Source organism: Nothobranchius furzeri, chromosome 12 (assembly GCF_043380555.1).
Source record: "Nothobranchius furzeri strain GRZ-AD chromosome 12, NfurGRZ-RIMD1, whole genome shotgun sequence".
NCBI lineage: Eukaryota > Metazoa > Chordata > Actinopteri > Cyprinodontiformes > Nothobranchiidae > Nothobranchius > Nothobranchius furzeri.
Genome location: NC_091752.1, coordinates 19,729,276 through 19,745,675, shown reverse-complemented (window position 1 = coordinate 19,745,675; position 16,400 = coordinate 19,729,276). Strand labels below are relative to the sequence as shown.

The following is a 16,400-nucleotide window of genomic DNA, read 5'->3' as shown; positions in this document are numbered from 1 at the left end:
AGCCCTGGCGGAGTCCAACCCTCAACGGGAACAGGTCCGACTTACTACCGGCTATGCGGACCAAACTCAAGCTCCTCTGGTAAAGGGACTGAATGGCCCTTAACAAAAGGCCACCCACCCCATACTCCTGGAGCGTCCCCCACAGGGTGCCCCTGGGGACACGGTCATAAGCCTTCTCCAAATCCACAAAACACATGTGGATTGGTTGGGCAAACTCCCATGCCCCCTCCATCGCCCTTGCAAGGGTATAGAGCTGGTCCACAGTTCCACGGCCAGGACGAAAACCACATTGCTCCACCTCAATCTGAGATTCAACAATCGATCGGACCCTCCTCTCCAGTACTTTGGAGTAGACCTTTCCAGGGAGGCTGAGGAGTGTGATCTCCCTATACTTGGGACACACCATCCAGTCACCCTTCTTAAAGATGGGGACCACCACCCTGATCTGCCACTCCACAGGAACTGCCCCCGATGACCACGCAATGTTGCAGAGACGTGTCAACCACAACAGCCCTACCACATCCATAGTCTTGAGATACCCAGGATGAATCTCATCCACCCCTGGGGCTCCGCCGCTGTGTAGTTGTTTGACTACCTCAGCAACTTCTGCCCCCGAGAGTGGACAGTCCATCCCCAGGTCTCCCGGCTCTGGTTCCTCCTCGGAATGCGCATAGGTGGGATTGAGGAGCTCCTCAAAGTATTCCTTCCACCGCCCGACTATAGCTCCAGTTGACGTCAGCAGCTCCCCATCCCCACTGTAAACGGTGTGAGCGAGTTGCTGCCTCCCTCTCCTGAGGCGCCGGACAGTTTGCCAGAACCTCTTTGGCGCAGATCAATAGTCTTTCTCCATGGCCTCACCAAACTCCTCCCACGCCCGAGATTTTGCCTCGGCAACTGCCACTGCTGCCCCCCTCTTAGCTATCTGGTACCCGCCTGCTGCCTCCGGAGACCCACAGACCAACCACGCCCTGTAGGCCTCATTCTTCAGCCTGACGGCTCCCCGAACCTCTGGTGTCCACCAGCGGGTACGGGGGTTGCCTCCACGACTGGCACCGGCCACCTTGCGACCACAGCTAGCAACAGCCGCCTCAACAATCAGAGTGGAACAAGGCCCACTCGGAGTCGATGTCCCCCACTGCTCTCGGGACGCGGTCAAAGCTCTGCCGGAGGTGGGAGTTGAAGGCTGTCTTGACAGGTTCTTCTGCCAAGGGTTCCCAGCAGACCCTCACTATGCGTTTGGGTCTGCCAGGTCTACGCGGCATCTTCCCCTGCCATCTGATCCAACTCAGCACCAGGTGGTGATCAGTTGACAGCTCCGCTCCTCTCTTCACTCGGGTGTCCAAAACATACGGCCGCAAGTCAGTTGATACGACTACAAAGTCTATCATCGACCTGCGACCTAGGCTGCCCTGGTACCAAGTGTACCGATGGGCATCCTTGTGTTAGAACACGGTGTTCGTTATGGCCAAACTGCAGCTTGCACAGAAGTCCAATAATGAAACACCACTCGAGTTCAGATCAGGCGGGCCGTTCCTCCCAGACCAACCTGCAGTGGAAAATATTTTGCTACTGATAGTTTGTCTAGGTTTATAGACTAGTTGCTGAGAGATACTAGTTTATTATTTTTTTCTACATTTTTTCCACAATTTTCAGCCATATTTAAGCAAACTGCATGAACATGTTTCACTTTCCACTGGCAACTTTTTAAAGTTATAACTACTTTAAGTTGCTGTGCTTATTTTAACGAGTGCAACATCTGGAGTTTAAGCTACATCAGTAATCATGTCATGTGTAATCTAACAACTTATTTTTGAGTCATTTCCAGCTAACTTACATGTCTTTGTCACCGTGCCAGAGAGGATTAAAGTGATTTTAAGTCTAAATTAAAGTAATCAAACCACCATGCAGGCTACTCTTGTTCTGGCCGCTCAGCGCTGCTGCACAGGCTGCTGTTATTGCTTGTGGTTTGCCACTGGCTCCTCACTGCCGTCACATTAAGGAAAGCAAAGCCAGAATCGAAGGGGGAAGCAGCGCTGTCGTGCCTTCTTGGTGTAAGTGCTTAACATTGTTGTTATTATTCTCCCTGAAGTCAGCCCAACGGCCAGCTGCTTCCTCCTCTGCTGCTCTCACGTGTTGATCTTTCCGTTTACCTCATGATGGAAGGAAATAGGGATTTTTACCAGAGCTGCTATAAATCACTGTTTTCAGCTCTGCTGGGTAATGCTCACGTGTGATTAGCATAATTTTCTTAAAACATGTTAGGCCTACTTTTGAACGGTTTTTATGCCTCCAGTGTTGCCAGTTTTCTGTGAAATGGCTCAATTAAGATGTGGGGAGGCTAGTTGTTTTTTGTACATGATAACAGATGTTTTCAAGAAAACAATGACTCTGAGTGTAAGAGTCTCAACATGACTACAGTTCCTACTCTTCATGAGCGACAAGTGATGAAAAATGAATTGGGGGGAGCGTGGAAATATTTCATGCCCTGTAAAGGATGGAACAGGAGATTCAAATCATCTGATTTCTTCACCGCCTTTCCGAGAGGGAAAGAGAATGTGAAGTGATGCTGACTCGGAGCGAGCCGTTGCTGCACCTCGCGCTGCAGAGAAAATCATGAAAAGGGACCGGCAGAGCAGCAGATGGTGGCATCCAGGTGTTTGGAGAATAGGCAAAACCAGGCACTCAAGGCAGGCTGGTAAATTCTCTGCAGAAAAGCTGTTTAACGAGCACCTTAAACACAACCTTCTACTGTAAACACACACACACACACACACAGACACACACACACACACACACACACACACACACACACACACACGCACACACGCACACACGCACACATACACCCATCCATCCTCACACACGCTCACGTACTTTGAGCTACCGCCTTTTCCGTTACTCCCCCTCATCCCACAAGGCATTTAAGGATTAATCTCCCTAAAAAGCTTGGAGTTTTTAACTCTGACATCACATAAGAACACACGACTGTAAATCTTACTTTAAATCCTCAAAGAACAAGAAAGAAACCTCCGCCCTTTCTCCTCATTCTGTCTGTCTACATCTTCTGCTGGACAGGTTTATCTTTGCCTGCAATGTTTCAGCAGCCTTGCACTTGGAGGAAACATGAAAGTGAACAAATACTGACCTCAGAGAATAGAGTTACTTCTCTCTACACGCAGCACATCATCACTCTGGACGCTTGTACCAGTAAAATCTGTTTTCTTGGGTAAACTCTATTAACTGTAGAGCATGCAGTGAACTGGGGAGACATTTCTGGACCTGAGGGTGACACACACACCTCACCTCACCCACACAAACTTCTCCGTAACTTTGTTTTGGCATCTTCTCAAAGGTTTGGTGACAAAGTAGCAGTGTCCACAAGATCTTCTCAAAAACTAACCTTTTGGATTGTATTCAGCACATGTGCTTTTATTTAGAGCTCACCAGGCTTTTTAAGATGGAGTGGGATGATGACTCTGGCTTTTCCGCACACAGAATTTCAAAGGAACTTCACTCTTCACGTTGAGGCAACTTATTGTGCAGCCCTGCTTTCAATTACATGATTTTCACATTTCACAGTTATTCTTGCAGAACTATTATTAAAAAGAAAATGTGTAGTTTTTACTGTTAATCTGTAGAAATATCCATCGAAATGTTGCTGAAAATGAATTAAATGATGCCCAGTTGTTGAAAAATATTGGTGGCTTTGTAATTAATAACCAAAAAAATCTGGTCTAGAATACATAGGAGTGGGTCTAAGTCTTTGGCGACACCATATGAGACGCCATGTTAACTTCTACGGGAGCCTGTGAGGACAAAATGCATTTCCTGATATGTAACAAGTGGTTACAAAACATTGTATGGCCATTCATAAACCTTGTTGTTTTACACATTTACCTCTTTGCTCATTGCCAGTGATGAAAATGAGTCTGATGCGATTGTCATTTTGCTGTGGAGGTTACGCTACCAGGAATTCTTGACTAATGTTGGTAAGGTCTTACTCAAACACAAAAATACCGCTTGCTTGCTATGATTGAGGTATGAGCTGCCCCCTATTGCCAGAGAAAATACACATCATCACTTTAAGTTCTTGCCAGAAGTGCTACATCTAATTTCTGCTGCAAACATCCACCTGAATTCATTTAAAAAATGTATGTAATATAAAATTTATGATGGTTTACAAGTTAATCACACATCATTTGTATGAAATGCTTTGAAACAACACATTCTCACACCCGAAGCAGCTGAAACTAATGAAGGGTGACCAAGCCTTTTTTTCTGACATGTGGGGAGCGTCGGCTCGGCGATGCGCTGTGCCAAAGCGCCACTTTCCGACGCCCACGGTAAAACGGAGATTTTAGCGAATTGTGGCCTTTACCTTCTTGCAATTTAACCTTCCCCTCACCCCCATCCTGACCTTAACGTTATTGCACATGCGAAACTTTGTTTTTTGTTGTATCGTTCCTCTCAAACACAGTGAATGGGATATTTAGAAAGAAAAACTGGGTTAAGGTTAGGAAGGGAGTGAGGGGAAGGTTAAATCGCTAGAGGTTAGAGGGAAAATGTCGGTGAAATGTCCGTTTTACTGCGAGCGTTGTTAAGCAAGGCTCTGGCGCAGCGCGTCACCTCCTGACGCATTGGATATCCCAATGCCTTGGACACAAACGCTTGGTCATCCTTCGTCAGTTTCAGCCGCTTCGAGTGTGAGAATGTGTTGTTTCAAATGTTTTTACACTGCAAAAATGCTTCGTAATTAGACTCACTAAGACCAGCGGGTAGTGCTCATGTCCAATCAGAGCTGATCCCCATCTCTCCAAAGTGAGGATTTTCAAAGAGTCATGTAAAATGGGAAATAGTTGCTTTTGTTTGTGAACTTCCCTTTGAGATGTTTAGTGCTGTGATGCAGGCTTATTTAATTTGAAAAAAATTATTTAAGATTTTAATATTGCCCTTTATTTTAAAGCTATGGTCTATAAGTGTGACATCATCAAGGACAGGAAGAGATTTAGAAATTTGAATGAGAATGAGAGGTTCATAGCTCCGTAATGTCAGAGAAAGAGAAACAGCTAGTGTAAATACTGGATGGGCTCGGAGAGCCTACGCCTGTCGATGACATCACACTAGACCACTGGCTGGACACACGACTCATGGAAGTTACGTTACTACATTCGTAAAAGTTAGGTTAGCAAGTTGATATCGAAGATTTTGAAGCAATTCAATGTGTTTTCCAGGTGCAAGATCAGCAAGAACATAAAACACAAAAATCAACACGACAACATAAAACAGCAGATAAAAACACACAAATAAAATTGGATGTAAGAAATAAAAATTACAACATAAGAACTAACAAAAGATACAGAAGAATAGTGTCAAAAAAGATGTGCACGGTATTTTGTCTGAGTAGCTTTGCCGTAGAATCAATTCTGAGTCACGAGGGCAGGTTTTAACCCTGCATCGACACACCTGATTACAATCATTAGGTGATTAACAGGCTTCTGCAGAGCCTGATGAGCTGCTGCACAGGTCATTCAAACACTGAATCTAGTGTGTTGGACCAGAGAAACCACTAAAACATGCTGGATACCTCGAGACCTCGAGGCCCGGAATTGAATAGACCTGCCGTAGTGTGATGTCATTGGTAGGCACAGGCCCCTGAGCAGATCTGGCAACCACACCCCCACCCCTGCCACGCTTTATACTGCTCACATGCAGGGAACGCGCAGCCATCAAAGAGCTAAAACAGTCCTATGTAGTGCAAGGTTGAACGCTACGCTAATCACGCTGCCTATACACAAAAGACAAATCTCTTTTAGTTCCCCTCCCTCCTCCTCCAAATATAGCTTGAAGCTTAAAGACTGACATTACTGCATTAATTCAGGACTGTATTTCATCGGTAATCAGACTTTTGTTTACCTGAATTAACTATGAAGCCAGAGGGCGAAGCGTTTCCAGTCTAAATGAAACACCACATTCCTCCAGTAAGTCTTGTTTTTGAGTCACATGGGTCTGGTTCTGTCTGCTGCCTCTTGTCCAGGCAGAGGAAAATTATTCAAATCTTATCTTTATGTTCCATAATCACAGGGTTTCATTTACAGTATTTGTGTGACAGGAAAATCACTCCACTCTATTATTGACCGTCTTTGTGCAGCCTAATTTAGTTATAACTGTATTCAGCATTCAGCTGTATGTGTATACGTATATAGATAAATATATATATATACATACATATGTACATAGATAAATATGTATATACATACCTACATACGTACAATAATAAATGTATATATACATACATACATACATACATACTTAAATTAAAAAATATACATATACATACGTACACATATATATATATATATATATATATATATATATATATGCATACATACATGGATAAATATATATACATACATATGTACCTCAATAAATATATATATATATATATATACATACGTACAATAATAAATATATATATACATACATACATATATATATGTATATATATATATATACATACGTACATGGATAAATATATACATATATATACATACACACATACATAAGTAAGTACTTAAGTACATACATACAAACATATGTACAAACATACATACAGACATACAAACATACATACATACATACATACATACATACACACATACATACATACATACGTACATACATGCATACATACATACATACATACATACATACATACATACATACATACATACATACATACATACATACATACATACGAACATACATACATACATACGTACATACGTACATACATGCATACATACATACATACATACTTAAATACGTACAAACATACGTACATACATTTATACATACATACATGCTTAAATACATACATACAAACATACATACTTACATAAATTCATACCTACATACTTAAATACGTACAAACATACGTACATACATTCATACATACATACTTAAATACATACATGCATACGTACATACATTCATACATACATACATACTTAAATACATAAATGCATATGTATATACATTCATACGTACATACATACATACATACATACTTAAATACATACATACATACGTACATACATTTATACATACATACGCACTTAAATGCATACATACAAGCATACGTACTTACATACATTCATACATGCATACTTAAATACATACAAACATATGTACATACATTCATACATACATACATGCTTAAATACATACATACAAACACATGTACATACATTTATACATACATACTTAAATACATACATACAAAAATACGTACTTGTATACATTCATACATACATACATACATACATACTTAAATACATACATACGTACATACATTTTTACATACATACACACTTAAATGCATACATACAAGCATACGTACTTACATACATTCATACCTACATACTTAAATACATACAAGCATACGTACATACATTCATACATACATACATACTTAAATACATACATACATACGTACATACATTTATACATACATACACACTTAAATGCATACATACAAGCATACGTACTTACATACCGGTACATTCATACATACATACTTAAATACATACAAGCATACGTACATACATTCATACATACATACTTAAATACATACAAGCATACGTACATACATTCATACATACATACATACTTAAATACATACATACAAAAATACGTACTTACATACATTCACACATACATACTTAAATACATACATACAAAAATACGTACTTACATACATTCATACATACATACTTAAATACATACAAACATACGTACATACATTCATACATGCATACATACTTAAATACATACATACAGAAATATGTACTTACACACATTCATACATACATACTTAATTACATACATACAATGATAAACATGGTGTTCCATCATGTGTTCATGCTGAAATACTGCCCTTTGTTTTGTCGATGCCTCATGCAGATCGGGATTCCCAGATTCCTTTTCAGCCACATCACAACACAGACTTTCCTGACAAAACGGCTTTCATCTTTGTCCTTTTATGTAATGGGTCAGCAAGCAACAGGCTTTGTCTGTGCATTCCTCCTTTTGTACAATTTGCACCTGTTGTCTCAGAGGTGCACCTTCAGATAAGCTCTGCTTTTGTTCCCGATGGATTTAGTCCATCCATGCCTCCATTGAGTCAAGCACTTCATCCTTTTATTTGCTTCAAGGACTGAGGACGTTTCTCTCCGCTGATCCCCGACACCTGCATAGCAAACAGAGTCCCACTGGTGGGGGTTAGGAAACACAGGATATAGAAGTGAAACTTTCAACTTGTAACTTGACGCAAAAAATTTTAATAGATTAGCTAATGATAAAAATAAACCAAGAAAGTGGACACATGCTCCAACTGTGATGCTTTGATGTACCAGTTCATTTCATTTGGAGGAGTTTTTAGGTCCTTGCCTCAGGTTAATATTTATTTATGTGTTACATCTAAACAATGCAGGGAGCAAAAGACAAGATTTGTATGATCATTTTATTTATATTTCTGTCAGATTCTTGTGAATGATGTTACACCAAATAACAATGCAGTGATTCTCCAGTGCTGTGTGTGTGTGGTATCGAGGATAACCGTCTGTCATCCTGTTAAACTGATGCCCAGTAGCTGTCTGTTTATGATGAGGTGCATGAGACCACCCAGGAAGACTGCTGCTGGGCCTCGGGGATGCCAGTATACACCACTGGTGTATTTATGCATGCGGGTTAGGGTGAGATCGCTGTTTTAAGAAGCTCTGGCTGCGAACAAACCCAGGCTGAGAATGTGTTTGTAGGAGCAACATTATACATGGAGCGTCTCGTGTTGGATGTATAACGCCCACCCATCACCTCATCATTTCACCACCACTTATTGTACACAGAGTGTCATTCGTTTCTGTATTTCTAGAGGTTTGTTTCATTACTTTTTGTTTTGCATTACAAAGTTTTAAGTTGAGAGTTGGATCTTTGATGCAGAAAGCATTTCAAAGTCATTCTTTTTGTTTTTTCAAACTTTTGTAAACTCTCTCCTACAAGAATCTGCCTTGTGAGCTGAATCAGTGGTACCCCCAGAAAATTTTCATGGGGAGCCTGGACTGGGATGAAAATTCAACCATGGCATTTCTACATCCCATCAGCCCTCATAGCGGGGGTGAGGGTGGCGTGGGTGGGGTAGAGGTGGTTGTGGGACTCACAGACAACTCTTCGTGCCGCCTTGCATTCGGGGGTTGCAGATGTAGTAGACCGGAACGGACCATCCCACTTTGGGCAACGGCCCACTGGCAAGTGGTCGGTAACTCTGGAAGAGTTTAGCCTGTAGCTGTGCAATGCATTGCTCCTTCATTCTTCATCATTAACAATCCAAATGCATCAAACATGTTTAACTCAAATTTCATAAAAATGATACATTGTCAAAGAGTTATTTCAGTTACAGTTTCAAATTTGATTGTTTAGTTATTTTAAAACTGTAAAATTTACCTGTTGCTGTTTCACCAAAACACCCATAAAATCTATTGGGATTTATACTTTTCTTGAAAACGGTGACCCTCAGTGACTTATTAAATAAATTATGTACTAAACATTATTATTAAGATATGATTTATCTTTAACATGTATGTCTTGATTAAAGAAGATGAATGTATGGTTTTTGTGAACATGAATTGTTTCGAGGGGTGGTCATCCCAGGGGTGGCCACAGCCCTCCCTGGCCACCCCTTAGGGGCACCACTGAGAAGAGGATCTGTGTTTTTCTTTTCACCCTTGAGCTGCTAAATGAACACTTTCTCCATTTAACTACCTGCTTCCCGTGTGAACATGAATGTTTCTGTGTGTGAAAGCTCCCTGAGCGGCTAAAGTTCAAATGTATTGCTCTGCTTTTGATGTGTTTCCCTATTCATTGCATGCAGCAGGTATCAACTTTTCGTGTGTGTGTTTGTGTGTGTGTGTTTATTGCAGACATAGATGAATGTGCAACAGGCAGACACAATTGTAGGCCTGAACAGACCTGCTACAACACTCGAGGCTCCTTCACGTGCCAATGTCCTCCTGGCTACCAGAGGAACGGAGACCACTGCATCGGTGAGACATGGATACAAAAGCACACTCCGCTCTCGCTTTGTTTTGCAAAAAACAAAACAAAAAAATCATTATTTCCCCTTCATTTGTGGCTTTTCTTTCCATGAACCTTCTTATGCAGATAGAGACGAGTGTGCCCTGAGTCACTACTGCATGCACAGATGTGTGAACACCCTGGGCTCGTACTACTGTGAATGCAGCGCAGGTTACAAACTGACTCACGACAATCACACTTGTGTTGGTAAGTCATAGAAACACGTGCATTTCCATGGTTTGAGAGGTTGTGTGCAAACAAAACATTAAAATAAAATCACAGAGAATTATTTTGATTTTTCATTGCTTGGCAGCAGGGGCGCCCCCAAGGGGTGGCTATGGAGGGCCATCTAAAATTGAATGTCACTCAGGTTCAAAAAATATAAATCCTAACATTTTTTGGATATTATTGAGACAGCAACAAGCAAATTTCTCAAACAATGAAAGATACAGTAATGAAGTAACTGAAATGTGGTCTTTTTTCTGAAATGTTTCTGTTTCTCAAATTTGAGGTGAATGTTTGTGGTGCGTAGGCCTATTATTCATTTATTTATTTGTTTTAATGAAAAAGGAACTATGAAATGCACAGCTACAGGCTAAAGTCTCCCAGCGTTACCACAGAGGCCAATTTGGTGTGCCACCCGTATATATGTTGATGGTGCCACCACAAAATTATCATTGGCCCCATCTGGCCTTGCCATGACAATTTTCCTGGGATTCCACTGGTAGAGGTGCAAAACTTATAACATATATATATATATATATATATAAGGCTTGTGATCACATGTGATTACGCATGGCATTCTTGGATGTGCGCAGACATGTTGGCGGCCTTATGAGTGTAAACAAACCGTGAAAACAAATGGTACTTCGCAGTGAAGAAGCAAATTTGGGTGAAAGAAAGTGTTACACGTTAAAATCCCAAAAAGGATGCAGAATATACAGAGATACGTTAAACACGTTGGGGACCGATCAAAATCAGCATTATAAACGGTTTGGATCCATATGAAAGACCCAAGACTGCCACCACAGTTCCGCATCATAAGCATTTTCTGCTTTTTTGTTTGTGGTGTGAGCAGATGTAAACATCTGGATGAGAGATAAACATTTCATTTGCTGGTTTTTTAGTAAAACAATCAATATTGTCATCCCACAGAAGTATAGCAGTAGAAGTTATGTTGTGTGTGTGTGAGCGCACTCGCATTAGCTTACTATTATGTGAATGTAAGCTGTATATGTGTTGTGTGTGCATGTCATGGTTGAACGAAAGAAAATGTACATAAAAAAAGTATAAAAACATAAAACATAAATAAACGTACACCATCAATTACCAGAATGAAAATACTCCAGAAGGTGATGTCACAACGATCACAAGTGTATATATGTATGTATATATGTATGTAGATATATATATATATACACACACACACACATCCATCCATCCAATTTCATCCGCTTATCCGGAGTCGGGTCGCGGGGCAGTAGCCTACGTCGAGAGGCCCAGACTTCTCTCTCCCCAGCCACTTGGGCCAGCTCCTCCGGGGGAATCCCAAGGCGTTCCCTGGCCAGGTGAGAGACATAGTCCCTCCACCGTGTCCTGGGTCTACCTTTAGGTCTCCTCCCGGTTGGACGTGCCCAGAAAACCTCACCAGGGAGGCGTCCAGGAGGCATCCTGACCAGATGCCCGAGCCAAAATGATTTATATGGCCATCCATAGTCACCCCTTGGGGGCGCCTCTGCTACCAAACAATAAACAACTGAAACAATTCTCTGTGATCCTGTTTAAATGTTTCAGTTTGCATAAAACCTCCCAAATCACAGAAACACGTGTGTTTTCTATACAACCTTCTTCGTGGTCTAGTCGTAGAGTGTCCGTCCTGGGACTGGGAGATCGAGGTTCAAAACCTGATCGGGTCATACCAAAGACCTTGAAAATGGGACCCAATGCCTCCCTCCGGGGATGGGTCAAATGTGGAGATGTCATTTCACCAGTGTGTGATGATGATTATTGGGACTTTACATATATACTTAAGTTGAGATCATTGAAACATGCAAAAACGTTGCATTTTTCATGATGCGTCTATGTAAAAAAAATATCATGTAGGTTTGTTTTGACCATTAATATGAAGTTTCACCTGTAGTAAAATCGTGAACAAAAATGTCAAAAATACCACATAAGTGAAACAAAAAGATTTTTTGAAACCACCAAATGCTGCTGAAAGATGCAGTTACACAACAAACGTGGCTTAGACACATTGTTAGAAAACTAAACTCATATTTCTACACATTAGAACAAGAACTTCTAGTTATTATTGGGTCAATGTGTGTGAAACATCTGCTTTTGCTCCAGATGTGAATGAATGTGATGTGGGGAGCCCCTGTCAGTATCAATGCTACAACCTGATTGGCTCCTTCCTGTGTCAGTGTGACAACGGCTTCGAGTTGGCAGCAGACTCTATCTCCTGTGATGGTGCGTGTGTATCATGCAATATCCACATCTCTGCTGTACCACATGTACAATGATTTTCATGCATGTTTTGAACAGATGTCGACGAATGCAGCTTATCCAGCTACATGTGTCAGTATCAGTGCGTTAACACTCCGGGGAGTTACTCCTGTGAGTGCCCGCAAGGATATCAGCTCCAAGGAGGCAGGTTGTGTCAAGGTACTGCAGTCCTTCACCTTTGCTTTGAGACATAATTTTTCATCTTTCCATTCTAAGTTTGTTTATTTATCTACTTTCTACTCCTCTAAAACATTTAGAGATCAATACCAACAGTTCACTCCTGATATCCTCAAGCAGGATTTAATGCTGCCTTCAGCAACACAATACCATGGGGGGGGGGACATGCAGATGTTAGGCAACACAACCACAGCGACTTCTTTAAATTTACGAGCATGGTGTTAGTTTCTTGAAGTGGATTTATTTGAAGCTTTAACGCTCTCTCAAAGGGAGAGCTGTTCCTTCCCAGGAACACCCTCTCAGTCAGGTGTGGGCTTTATGGGGTGTGAAGAACCCGTTCTGTTGGGTCAGAGGGACATTTCTGGTGATGAATCCAAGCTGCTGTGCCAGGAATAGCGTTGTGGTTTTGAGGCACATTTGATGGGGCCATTTTCATGGTGCAGTAGGGGAAAAGCTGGAGTCGGTCCAATGAGGGGCTTCCCTGGACTTCAAACTTGCAAGCTTCCCTCATGTGTTTCTTGCACTTCCACTAACCTGTTTCTATTTATAGAAGCATCTAAAGCGTCTCATTGTGATTGTTTGTTTCTCTTTTCTGAACATTTTAATTATATTTCTGACACTTTTTAACTCACCAGATATAAACGAGTGTGAGATGGGGACCCATGACTGCCAAGATGATGACATGTGTTGGAACTATTACGGAGGGTTCCGTTGTTATCCCAGGAACCCCTGCGAGCCACCTTACACTCAGACCTCTGAAAGGTCGGTAATTAACTGTCAGTCCTTTAATTTCAATCTCCATGACCAGTGTTGCAGAGTTTGTCCTGATTGGTGTGTTTCTGCAGCCGCTGCTTCTGTCAGTCCCAATCTGAATGCCAGGGTCTCCCACCGTCAATAGTCTACAAATACATGAGCATCCAGGCGGACCGGTCCGTACCAGCAGACATATTCCAGATCCAGGCCACCACTGTGTATGCCAACACACACAACTCCTTCAGGATTAAAGCAGGAAATGAGGGGGGTGAATTTTTTCTTCGGGTAAGATTCTTATTGTTTTGTGAAAAAGATTATCAGAGAAGTTTTTTTTTACCATTGTCAGCATCGCTGAGGCTAATCTTCATGATAAGGCTTATGGGCTGCATGGTGGCGCAGTCGTTAACACGGTTGCCTCGCAGCACGAAGGTTGCAGGTTCGAAACTCTGCTCGGCTGCGGCCTTTCTGCGTGGAGTTGCGTGTTCTCTCCATGCATGCGTGGGTTTCCTCCAGGTACTCCGGTTTCCCCCGCAGATCACAACATGCCCTATAGGTTATAAATTGTAAGTCGCTTTGGATAAAAGAGACTGCTAAATAAATAAACATAAACATAATAAACATAAACATAATAAACATGTGCTGGGGCTCTTTTCAGGAAAATGGCTTAGAGTAGCATAAAATACCTATATGAAGATAAAATACAACTGCTGTAAAAATAAAGTTTCACTGGTCATCCTGAAGAACCTTTAATGTCGCTGTCCTGATTTTTCCTTTTATCTGATGGCAGGGTTACTCAAATGTAATGGTCAGAGGGTGCTAGCGGTTCTACACACAACACACAAGCCTGCAATACAATGAAACTGCACTGCACACCTGCGCTGTCTCTAGCCCTCCAGCTCGTCTGTCGGATCGGGGTGGGTGTTGGCGGTTCGTTACACCAGGGTGGCGCACGCAGTTCGGAGGCCACAAAGAGGGGGCCTGCAGGCCGCCTATTGAGTTTTGCTTATCTAGTGGCTGACAAGCGTATCACATCTTGACCTACATTCATTTCCATATTTAAGGCCCAAAGCAACGTTTCTAGTTCGTGAATGCGCTCTTCTATGCTCGAGCACACTCTGTGATCAACATCTGTATGTAAGCGGTAGTTTAACAGTCTTAGTGCTGACTGGCACTCAGTTCATATTGCATTGAGCTCTATGGGACAGGGGGCGGGCTTAGCAAAAAACCACATATTTCCTACATTATGTCACGGTACATGATGACATTCACTTTATGTACTTCTGAAAAATCATACATATTTCCTGAAAGAGGAAAACTCCAGACAGCAGCTTTAAATAAAATACGATGTTCACTTGTTTATCCAACAGTTTTATATTAGCTATTATCTACCCCAAAGGTTCCCAGCAACAACAGAACCAGACTCTGAACCGAGCACGTACAACCACTTGCAAACAGAACGGAGCATTCCGTTCGTTACACTAGCAAGCCCGGCCCTTGCTTCACTTCCTGTTCAGAACACCAACTGAAGAAAGCACAATTCGTGTGCATAGAGGCGTTTGTGCGGAGGGGGGAGAGATGATCAGAAGGCAGTTTGATGGACACATCATGATCCAGTCATTAAGAACGGGACGTTCACATTGATTCGATGAGGGTTCTTCCAGGACTGTATTTTTCAGAGGTGATTAAAAATTATTCACTCTTTGTCAAAACATTTAATTTATTGGTTGCCATCAGTATGTGAAGAGCATTTTCAAGCAACATGGTAAAACATGCTCCAGAAAAACATCTCATAGCTCACCTTCAACATTAAAAACAATCAACTTCTGGATAGAATCAGGTTGAATTCCTCAACTAAAGACAATGAATGTGGGATAACAGTTTTAGGATTAAAAGTCATTTAAATGTCATTCTTTTAGTAATGTGTGTTTTTATTTTACTTTATTTTTTATCAAAAAAAGCATAATTTGTATTTTCTTGCAGCGTTCCAGCAACGTGAGTGCCATGCTGCTGCTTACCAAGCCCCTGTCTGGGCCCAGGGAGATTATCATAGACCTGGAGATGATCACTCACCATCTGACCATGAACTACCGCACCAGCTCACTGCTGCGGCTCACCATCATCGTCGGGGCATACGCCTTCTGATAGGAGCAATTCCCTGCTGCCTGCATCGGTCTGGTTTCAGCGAACATAGAAAACACCTGTATCAGCATGACTTGCTTTATTTTCACTCAATTCACACGCGTTACGTCGCCTGCTTCAGATTCAAATGGTGGCAGATCAGTCTTTAAGTGCTTGCTCAAGTCAAACCCAACCATCTTTTTCTATCAACGTGCGTCCTTTAATTTAAATGCAGGACTTTAAAATCGCTAATGAAAAGCCTGAATGTCTTCTTTCATCTACCAGAAAACCAGGACTCAGGAAAATCAGCCTAACTGAGATTAATTTTGAATGCTACTACATTTATGGTGCATTTATCACATTGCTTGGATCAAGACTGCTTTCAAAGCACCAGTAGTAAAGTGAAAAGAGGATCTGACGCACATAAACAGAGAAAAGGACCCATCGCACGCAGCTTTTCATACAGGAATACTTTACTTGTTTAGAATCACAGCTTCTGCTGATAAATGTTAGGCTGTAGGGCTGCTGAGCCATGCTATTTGTGCAAGTTTCTGTATAGTTTGCGATATGAGTAATAATTTCCAGAGAATTCCAGGAACAGTTCAAAAGTGTAAAGGGAGGTAATTAGCCTGTGACCTCAAAGAGCGCTTAAGTTTCTGTTACGACAAGCTTGACACTTGTGGACATAACTCAGAGGAGTAATTTCATGTAAATACTTA

At 41.7% G+C, this 16,400-nt stretch overlaps 1 protein-coding gene across 2 annotated transcripts in view; it reads left to right on the top strand.

The window, feature by feature from the left end:
• efemp1 (EGF containing fibulin extracellular matrix protein 1) overlaps nt 1–15,916 on the top strand; it is a 33,101-nt gene extending 17,185 nt beyond the window's left edge. For both annotated transcript variants that reach the window (XM_015944412.3, XM_070542391.1), the window contains exons 5-11: nt 9,975–10,097; nt 10,216–10,335; nt 12,478–12,597; nt 12,673–12,792; nt 13,446–13,572; nt 13,656–13,848; nt 15,544–15,916. In XM_015944412.3, the coding sequence (XP_015799898.1) occupies nt 9,975–10,097; nt 10,216–10,335; nt 12,478–12,597; nt 12,673–12,792; nt 13,446–13,572; nt 13,656–13,848; nt 15,544–15,705 (965 nt within the window). In that variant the 3' untranslated portion in view covers nt 15,706–15,916. The remainder of the gene's footprint in view (nt 1–9,974; nt 10,098–10,215; nt 10,336–12,477; nt 12,598–12,672; nt 12,793–13,445; nt 13,573–13,655; nt 13,849–15,543) is intronic.
• The last annotated feature ends 484 nt before the right edge of the window (nt 15,917–16,400 follow it).